This window comes from Aspergillus niger (genome assembly GCF_000002855.4).
Source record: "Aspergillus niger supercontig An12".
NCBI lineage: Eukaryota > Fungi > Ascomycota > Eurotiomycetes > Eurotiales > Aspergillaceae > Aspergillus > Aspergillus niger.
This window is the reverse complement of record NT_166527.1, coordinates 2394092-2404170: the sequence shown is the minus strand read 5'-3', so window position 1 is coordinate 2404170 and position 10079 is coordinate 2394092. Positions and strand designations below refer to the sequence as shown.

Here is a 10079-nt window from a genome sequence, read left to right as displayed (position 1 = left end):
CCATCACCCTCTTCGTCGGTGCCCACGCCGACGATGACAGCACCACAACAGTGGGCTACTTCATCCCCAACTGGTCCGCGACCTACCTAGAATACGGCGGCTGGACCAGCACCGGCGCCAGCGTCGCGGGGATCAACGCCGTAAAGACCACCTACAAAGTGGGCTGTCTGAAAGACGCGCCCAAGACCGACTGCAACATGAAGGACGCATACACGATCATCCAAGGCCCCGACACCATCAGCCTGAGCCAGGTGTACACTGCTTCGACGTCGGACAAGTCCACCAGCTACGACGTCACGGTGACGCGGTCGTACGAATGCTCGTTGAAGTCCTGGACAGAGTCAGCGAGCTGCACCATGAGCGTGGGAATGAGTGGAAGTGACAATGGCGGAACGTATGCTTCGTCGTCGTCCACCAAGTCTACCTATGAGAGCCCGACTAGCTCGTACTACTACCTTGTCGTGACGGGTGGTGTCAAGTCGTTCACGGAGCCCGCGGCTACCAAGACTCCTGATGCTGCTGCTGGTTTGGCGGCTCCTGTTGCGGCGATGATTACGGCGGCGCCTGTTGCTGCCGCGGCTGTGGTTGCTGCGGCTTGGGCTTAGGGACGTGGATGAATGAACTGATCTGGTCTTTGGAAGGTACATTGGGGGACTAGCCATTGATGATAATGTGGAAGGATCGGATGAAACTGGTGGGAGCACTGCAGTTGCTAAATTATTAATCAGTTGTTGTTTGTTGCTTTGCTATTGCGTGCGTGTTACCCTTTGTATACCCTGAAGTTATAAGTGATGGATATAATGGATCGACGTTACGACTGCATGCCCTGAATTCTTCTTAAAATTGTTATCTTAACGAAAACGTTTGGTTCTGAAGGTGATAATGAGGACACTTACAAGAGACTTGAAAATTGTCTTACCTCAGTACCGGCACAGGGGAAGCGTAGGTAGATAACTGCCACCATGAAGCGCATTGGAGGATAGTAAGACAGTATTGCTCGCCATTCTCCTCTGGCTATTTTATAGCATTCCAAAGTGCTGCTACGTATCAAAAACGAGTGATCAGAGAACTATGGTCGCATTGACACAATACCATGAACTAGTTATAACTAGCCTACATGCACACCCACACGTGACACCAGATTCTGCCACTCCTTCCCCAAGGCGGTCCAAAAACATACAGAATGCTGACTGATTTTTTCGGAGCTGTACAAAAATATATCCGCCTATATCCGTTTATATCCGTACTTTTTTCTTCGCGAGGTCGACGAGGTTCTGCCGCTTTTGGCGGTCAACCCACCGGTCAGACTTGGCAGTACTATGTTTGGGTTCTAAATTACACCATCGATATTCCAAGACAGCAACGCATTGAAGTACTCTAATCCCTCTTCCATTACTTGTTCTTCCCTATTCAGACTAGCTCCGTGCCACAAACTCTCTCGGTATAGAGAACGGCTATGTTTTAGCGTACGTGTGAGTACCATTTGCCAACGATTTTCCATTCTTGCCCGACATTGCAGCGGCTTGGGCCTCGGCATTAGCCCAGGCTACGTTGGCCTGGAGGCAGTACGGTGCATCTGGAAGAAAGGTGAATATCTCCCAACTGAAGAGCACGTCCTTGCAGCAGAGCTTTTCCGCCAAGGGTATGTGGACAGTGATGAAGTAGTCCACATTGACTTCCGCCTCGCGGGGTAGAAGATCTACGGTGATCTATCAGTAAGATAACTTAAGTTGATGAATATGGGCAGAAGATAGCACATATGTAACGGGATTCTTGTTTGGAAGATCGGGAATTTCATACGGGATGGAAGTATTTGCCAAGGGTAAGGATGCGGAGAGGATAGACGGAGTAAATGCAAATGTGTCTCCTTTTGTAGTGCTAGTCGGCTCCAATCTAGCAGACGACCAAAGCGTGCCTCAAAATTAGACGGTCAACTAGTTGAGAATCACTGATGCAGACTTGTCTGAGGGCAACCCGTCATGTCAAAAGTAGGCAGCGTTGGCTGAAGCGACCGGCAGATATCTAACCAGTGTGTGTAGAAGGAAAAGAGGGATACTACATCAACGGACGAAAAGATGAGAATAAAGGCACAAGGCTATCCATTATGCGTATCCATTATGCAGATTACTAGACATATAGAGTTGAGGGTATCTTTTCACATGTAGGTATTTACTGTCATACACAGTGCGAGGCAATTACGCCCACTTTCCGATCAAAGCCATGATGCCCGCCCCCAACAACGTGCAGAAAACCATGTACAACAGCTTGGAGCGACGACGAGTGCGGCATGGGTCGAAGATAAAGTCGCGGGCCAGCAGTTCCACCAGGGCGCTATAGATCAGCACTCCTGCTGAGATGGCATTGAACACTCCCTGCACGATCAAGGATGTCTTCGATCCCGGGTTGTAGGCAGTGCGCAGGCCCAGGCCGATCGCAATCGAGATCGGGGTGGTCAGACCATATGCCAGACACAGCAGGTGAGGGAGCCACTTGCGATGTCCAAAGGGGATGGCTGAGAGTCGGGCACCGATACCCAGGCCCTCGAAGGACTGGTGGAAGACCAACACGGGGTAGAGGGTCGCGAATTCGGAACCGGTCACACCAAGATTGAGCCCGATGATGACCGAGTGGAAGATGATACCGAATTCGAGGATCAAGAAACCGGCAATCTGTTGTCTGAAGGAGCGTTCGCTTTGTTCCGACGAGGTTTCTGCAGAGGTTGCGGTGGGGGAGGTCTTTTCTGCCGACATGCGACCATCTTCGGGGTTGGGGTGAACATGCGCGCTGGTCGGATCACCGGCAATAAAGGCGTCCGTGGCATTCTCCTCGCGGTGCATGCCGTACTTGTTTTCCACGTATACCTCGGCCGCGAGATCGAGAAGGAAGATCAGAGTGATGGAAGCAAGTACAATGCCCGCACACCAGGAGTATATGGACCAATTGCCGGAAACGCCAACGCAGGTCTTGGGTCCGATGCGCTTATACGGCCGGATCTAGCAGATGAATAAAGGCTGTGGCTAGGATGACACCCGTACCAAAGTAACGGGCGAAGATGTAGACGTTGTGAGGAATCTTCCAGCGGGGCATGCTCTTAGCCACGACAGGGAAGAAAGTGAAGGCTGTGGAGACGAAGAGGATGACGAAGATGGAGGAGATGCGGGCTCCCATATGACCGTTGTAGTCATTTTCAGAGATGGCATAGTAGCACAGCACATCCTCTTTGCTGGCCGTGTGAAGGTTTACGTCAGATGCGTTGAAGATAGCCATGACGACCAGATGGGAGGAGGAGTTGGAGGAGAAAATCAAAGTGAGGATTGACTGGAGAGGACATTATGAAGAACAGCTGTAGATGGCTCATCTTATAGCATATTGAGTGAGGACCTTGGGGTGTAGCTGAAGGGGATGGGTGGTGTCTTGGGGAGTACCTGGCCTGACGATGGCGAACCAGGTGCCCTCCATTGTGGGCCGCAATAATCTCGACAAGTTAAGGCTGACAGGGATAGCCAGCCATTGAGGGCTGACTAGCCATTTAGCCAAATTTGTCTCGCTCGGTTCTTGACAGGATGCGGACTTCCTCAATCGTCTCAGCGGTTGATGTCCTTTCAAGGGATCATCCCGTAAAAGCTCTGCATGTCTAAGAAGCCTTCTGCTGACATTGCTGGCGATATCATTCGCAAAGCAGACCGGTAGGGCTGAGCAGCATCTCCTCGTGAGCTAGACGACGAGCGCCCTATAGGGCTGATGGGGATGTCGCTTATCAGCCGGCCAATCAAGCTGTCGAACGAAATGGGTGAGATGCAGCCCCGGTTAACTTGTCCTCAAGGTCCTCGCTCGAATTCCACTTTCCAAGGTTTGGGTCACACCATGGTTCCGCTCCCGTAGGCCTCACTGGTTGAATTTTCCCAGTTGGCGAGAGTGCCGCCCCACGCTCAACCCACAGCAGTCCGACAAGGTCGATTGTGTGCTGTAGGTTGCATCCACACACGGTCCCGTCTCCCTCCACCCCGAGGGCTCGGATCCGAGGCCAATAAACGGCCACCTGCTGGTGCCGCAGGATGCTTTGCATCCGAGGATCTCTTCCGATTGAGGAGTGCTCCTAAGAGTGGAGAAGGGCATGGAAGATTATGGCTTGTTGTGTTGCATAAATGGTATCTTCAGGTTGATGTTAGACAGGAAATCTGGGTTTAAAAGTCGGCTGCATGTGCTGTCGTATTCGAGCGTTGCATGGTCGCATAAATCCCCGATTATAATAATGGCATTATATCACTGAAGTGAAAACGTCTGCTAAGCTTTAGTAATGGTCTGACATTTGCTGTTGTGGGGCAGGGGCGACAGACGTTGGTGGCTCACTGAATGTAGTATACATTATAGGTAGTAGTAGCGGTGGTGATAATGCTCTCGGAGGGAATGGACACTGGAGGATTACTACTCAGGATTTCATCCTTGGCTGCTGGCAGGACAGGCTCCAGCGCATAAAGGAAAGATGTCTTGTGACCGACTAGCTTGCTGACTCTTGGGCCCCGGCAGTGAATTATAAGGAGCTGGCTCTCCCAGAATTCATCCACCCAGCTACATGGAACCCCAACAAGCCATAAAGACAAATTAACAGGGGGCGTTATTGCACTTTTTGGATCAACAGTATGGCCTCCTCCACATTGCGGTAGGATTCCGATTGACGAAGAGGAAAAGTCAACCTGCTGCTATGCGAAAAGTAAGGCCTGAAAGAGGAGAAACTGGCTGCCCCTGAAGGTGGAGGTCTGTTGATACTTTCGCCCACTGGTGATGTGACTGACTCGAAGAGCGGTCTTTCCGAGGAAAAAGTGGTGAAAACAGCCCAAGACTAACCCCCTGGACTTTAATCAGCTTCCCTAAAGTAGCGGCTCCCGCTGTCCATCCCCTGACTCGGCACTCACAGCTGTGCCATCGCCGAAGGATACTACATGATTCCATGATCACCCAACTTTCCTGCGATTTACTTCTTAATCACCTGGTCTGCAGGAAATGAGGGGTTATCACATTGATCCGAGCGGCAAACGTCTTCTATGCCTACAGCGTCTTAGCTCTCCGACCCAAACACCGCAACTCAAGGAAGCCGGAAGCTCGCGGAGGAGACTGAACCTCGGGGTTGGCCGTTTACGAGGCTACACAGCCAGGTCTGGACTTCTTAGCCCTCTGTTTCAGGCGTAGGTGGATGCAAGCGGTGCTGGAGGGCCTATTATTCGGTACGAACTCATGGTCGGGTAGCATTATGCATTGGCTGGAGACAAGGTATTATAGCTCGTGGCTGTCCTCGAACTGGCTAAGCTGATCAGTTTCTTTGTCTGAGTTGTCTTGGCTGATGTGATACGAAGAGTTTATTGAGCGCTTGGACGCGCTCGTTGATATTTGGGTCGGAGCATGGGCCTCGGATAAGGTTGATCCCTCCCGTGCCTGGGGGGAGGGGGGTTGTTGAGGGGAAATGCTGGGTCACTCCTTTTCCATTCTGAGATCGAGCTTCCCAGAAATCGTGGCCAGGCTGGAATCTAGTTGTCCCATGGCACATTCAAGAGTGACACAACCGAGCCTACCAAGAGTCCCCGAGAAGCGGATCTTCATCGACAAGAATGAGCTGGTCCCCGATAGTCTTCAAAGACCCACTGTTAGATCTACGTCTAACCCAACACCTTAGATTCCACCGACATCTTCCCTCGGGGACTCTCAGCATTATCAAGCAACTATCTGCAATATATTTGAAATCGGAGCTGTCAACTGTGATCCGGCTGGGACTCCGAGGCAGCTCCTGTTTAAACTTTCTTTGTCTGGGCCAGACTGCGATGCTCGAGGTCTCCCGGACCAACACCTGAATATAAAACCCTTGTTCAGTACCCGTTTCCCCGTTAATGGCTCCCAGGCTTGTTCCATAAGGCTTCACAATGAGCAATTCTGGGGATGATGCCGCCATTATCGTGGGGTACCTCCTTGCGACGCTGGCAATCAGCATCATGGGCCTCCGGCTCTATATGCGCCGCTATAGACGACAGTCCTTCGTCATTAGCGACTATATTACCTTGTTTTGCTGCCTGTGTCTGGTCTATATCATGAACATTACTCTTGTTTTTGGGACGATTGGTAACGTGGCCGTCTCATACTTAACGGGCGAATCACCGAGTCGCGCCGATATCAAGCGTACCCAAATGAGCAGCAAAGTCACCTACGCTGGCGCGATCATCTACTTCACTTAGTAAGTAGAATACCCAATCCAACATACATACCGGGCCCCTATATGATAAAGATTACTGAGACCACGAAGTCTTTGGTGTCAAAAGGCCGTCGTTCTCTGCTTCATCAACCGGCTCCTGGGGGTGCTTCCGTGGCCATACATATGGATTCGGGTTATGTGGGCCATTCTATGCATTACCTACATAACGTTGCTCCTTCTCTTCCTCACCGTATGCAGACCACTAAGTCTGTACTTCCAAGTCTATCCCGACCCAGGTGCGTACTTCACCATGCAGTGGCTAAATGTCTCCTAACCCGTGCTTTCTTTGATCGCAGGTCCTTGTATCAGATCAACATATCACATATCCGTCCACGCCGCTCTGAACTGTGTCACAGACGTAATGCTGATTATTCTTCCAATTCACTGGCTTCTCAAGATTCGGCGTCCCTGGTACAAGTGAGTGAGAACGCTGAAATCAACAATCTTCATCCGTACTGACCGATGCGAAGACGTGCCCAGCTCGTCGGCCTCTTCTCCGTCGGCATTGTCCTCGTGGTGATCTCCGCTCTCCGGTTCCCCTTCCACCAAGGCGCGCTAGATACTCCATTGCAGACTATCTTGAGTCCCATCGAGGAGCTTCTCTCCGCACTGGTTGCCAACGTGCCCACATTGTACAGCCTCCGACGGGCCAGGCAGCCAGAGACGCCTCCGCAGCAGACGCAGTCATCCCCAAAGAGACTTCCACGAGCGGTCGACAGCATCATAATTATGCAGACTGTGGATGTAGAGGACTCCCGCACGGATGATCAGACACTCTCTACAACCATGACCGATCGAGCGTTATCCACTACCATGGCTGATCACGACCTGAACGACGACAGCGACGGACACCTTGTTCGCAATGGACCGGAATAAACCAAACAAGAGCATGTAGCATATAGAAGGATCTGACAGGATCTATGCATAGTATATAGTATGAGTTGATGTATATATCGAAGATGGCGGGCTCACCTTAATAGCCCGAAGCGCACATATTTTTGGGTCCGCCATACGTAATGCCCTCTGGACAGGGAGTTTTCGGGATACCCAATAACAAGTTGCATCAGAAGTGAGGATGGCAATATAATGAACTCAGTGGGATGTGTCTAATACATCAGAGTATTTTGAGGGATCACGTAGTTTTACATTTCATTGAACATTGCATCACTTCCGGGAAACACGAGTCAGAACGCCACCATAACGATTCCAGAGCATTCCAATCAAGAATCAGACAGAGAAACATATATTAGATTAAAAAACCCTAGACAAAACAACATCGCTATCAACCCCCATACAAATGCACACTCGAATTCCTCGTCCACATCCGCAACCTCTTCCCGAGAAAGTACATCGGCACCCCCAAAACCAACGGCCCAAACGTCAAAGCCAACTGCACCATAGCAGGCAAAAAATACCCCAGCCTCCTCTCCGCCAACGACGGCACCCAATAACTCATACTAAACCCACAAGTATTCCTCACAATTGTGACCACGGCCATAATTTCCCCAGAGACAGGTTTATACGAATCCATCGCATACGCCACTGCAATGCTAGACATCGCTGAGACAACCAGGCCACTGAGTCCGTACCCAAATATCAAAAGAACAGGCCAGGGCCATAAATCATGGATAGCAAATGCACCAACCAACACCGACAGAAGCAGTATTCCAGCGGGAGGGATAAGAGCCAAGAGTCTCATTTCCGCTTCGTAGACACCCTTATTCCGCTGCGTGGCTTTCACCGCGACCCAGTCAGATAATGGTCCCTCCGTGACAAGCCCGACTATGCAACCGATCAGAAAGGCGAAGTTGGAGTATCCCACTTCGGACGCATTGAAATTGTAGGGTGGGGCCCCAAGGACGGAGGATTCAGTGAGGTTCCAGAAGAGAACGAAGTTCGCGACCCCGGAAACTGTCACCGCAGCCCAGAAAATGATGGGGTAGAGGCATATGCGGAATGGGGTGAGGAGGTCTCGCAGGAGGAAGGCCTTCCATCGCATGTCAGGGATTCGCCATATTTTGAATTGGGCGCTAGAGGGGGATCCAGTCCCGGGCTTCGGGGGTAGTGGTTGGGTTGAGTAAGTTTCCTTCGAATCTACGGTCGGGCTGACGTCTGTGGGGGATTCCATGGCTTTTGGGGTCAGAGACGCATGTGGCGTATGTCGCAGTGGGTTAGGCGCATGGTCACGGTGATACTTCGTCTCTGGGGAGCAGAGGAGGATAGTGATGAAGTTGAAGCAGGTCATGGCCATTGATAGCCAGAAGAAGCTACGCCATCCGAATCTGGTACTCCATGGGTCAGTCAGTCGGCCACTCGAACTCAGCGCAAGTTTATCGTATGAAATAGTTAATGACATGGTCATACCTTTGCGTGATATTACCTGAGATTACTGGCCCCAGGAAAGAGCCAAAAGAGGCCGCGGTACTAGGTTTGATTGGTCAGTAAAACAGCCTTGATGTGTTTCTCGATAGTCCCACTGACAAATAAGCTACAGTCCATCGTCCTCGCTCGTACAAGAAGAATATATCCGCAACAGTCTGCATGGGTATTGTCTCACAGGCCGCAGCCCCTGCTCCATTCACCACTCGGGCCACGATAAAGCTGGTATAAGACGAGGCGAGAGCCTCCCATATATATGAGGCGAAGCTGATCGACAAGAAAACGAGGAATGTAAGGCGACGACCGAAGATATTGGAACAGGGAACGACGATCAAATTGGCATAGGCAAAGGACAGGATACACACGCCGGTGATGAGCAGGAGTTGAGTGTTGTTCAAATCGAAGGATTCGGAAAAGGCAGGGAACATGGGACTCATGGACAATGCAGATGCTGTCAATACGAAAACGGCCACGAGCTGGGTCATGATCACTAAGACTATCATCGAAGATGATTGATGAGCATGGTTCAGAGTGCGGGGTGGTTGCGACTAACGCTTCCATTTCGTCGACCAGTTCAGCGGATCGTGGGGATCCTCCGATGGCTGAGGAACGAGGCTTGTGGAGGTGAGCTAATGCTGTACATCTAGACTCGAGGAGCACTGCTCACACTATCCCCGTTTCAGATCCATGAATGAGGTGATCCTCTCCATCGTGCATTATCTCGGTTCCTGGGAGATGCTCCCCGTGCCCGGGGATTGCGCTTTCCGGCGAGCCCATCCTGCTGCCGGATTTAACCACTCGGCTGGTGGATGCGTTGGATAGAGTGTGCTGTTGGGAGAATCTGAATATACGGTGCTTAAGGGGGCTCTGTAGCTACGGAGCTTGACTATATCTCGAAGGACCAGGTGAGGCTGAGCTGAGGATTGTAAAGGTAAGCGATGAATGACGCAAGGGGTGGACAAGGATGGGCTGGCGGAATGCAGATTTCCTGTCGATCTCCCCAAAAGGTGGAATGCAGGGTTGGACAACTATCAATTCCCCGATTCATGGTGAGCTGGGTGTTCTGCTGCTCTTGCTCCATGAAAAAAGCATGATATAGGTATGAGACGGGCGCCTGCGCGCTGGGGAGCTAAGTAGAGGTATACCTAAATCCAGTACATACAGACTATTTCGCTGGATAATAGATCATAAGAGGCTACTTGGACGCAATCTACGAGTGAAGATAACTGTTGCGGGGCTTCTGTGGCGGTCTTGTCGGTGTGACAGGACTTGGAGGCTGGCATTGCAGATTGTCATATTGTAAACAATCCGAATGGATAGAGAGATATGCGGCACATGTAAGCTGCCCACCAATGAGAGGATTACACTGGGAATTGGGCTGGCTCAACAGCACATCTTCTTAAAGTCTATTACGACTCACAACAAAAGCAATGAAGAACATGAGTTAGATGAACAACTAGTA

General features: G+C 51.0%; 5 protein-coding genes across 5 annotated transcripts; 2 read left to right on the top strand and 3 right to left on the bottom strand.

The window, feature by feature from the left end:
* Nucleotides 1-2: 2 nt before the first annotated feature.
* Nucleotides 3-605, top strand: An12g10330 (uncharacterized protein; the record flags this gene model as incomplete). Its single annotated transcript, XM_001396042.3, has 1 exon — nt 3-605. A coding segment is annotated over one exon (603 nt), but the record flags the coding sequence as incomplete, so codon positions are not given.
* A 1590-nt stretch (nt 606-2195) lies between these two features.
* Nucleotides 2196-3215, bottom strand: An12g10320 (uncharacterized protein; the record flags this gene model as incomplete). Its single annotated transcript, XM_059743713.1, has 2 exons — nt 2196-2993; nt 3036-3215. 2 exons carry the CDS (start codon nt 3213-3215, stop codon nt 2196-2198), a joined length of 978 nt encoding a protein of 325 aa, XP_059607009.1.
* Nucleotides 3216-5466: 2251 nt separating this feature from the next.
* On the bottom strand, nt 5467-5941 carry An12g10310 (hypothetical protein; the record flags this gene model as incomplete). The annotated part of the gene is made up of 2 exons (XM_059743712.1): nt 5467-5515; nt 5568-5941. The coding sequence occupies 2 exons, from the start codon at nt 5939-5941 to the stop codon at nt 5467-5469; spliced, it is 423 nt and encodes a 140-aa protein (XP_059607008.1).
* Nucleotides 5942-6077: 136 nt separating this feature from the next.
* Nucleotides 6078-7114, top strand: An12g10300 (hypothetical protein; the record flags this gene model as incomplete). The annotated part of the gene is made up of 4 exons (XM_059743710.1): nt 6078-6185; nt 6272-6474; nt 6535-6649; nt 6719-7114. The coding sequence occupies 4 exons, from the start codon at nt 6078-6080 to the stop codon at nt 7112-7114; spliced, it is 822 nt and encodes a 273-aa protein (XP_059607007.1).
* Nucleotides 7115-7520: 406 nt separating this feature from the next.
* Nucleotides 7521-9913, bottom strand: An12g10290 (uncharacterized protein; the record flags this gene model as incomplete). Its single annotated transcript, XM_059743709.1, has 3 exons — nt 7521-8602; nt 8796-9068; nt 9817-9913. 3 exons carry the CDS (start codon nt 9911-9913, stop codon nt 7521-7523), a joined length of 1452 nt encoding a protein of 483 aa, XP_059607006.1.
* Between the last annotated feature and the right edge of the window lie 166 nt (nt 9914-10079).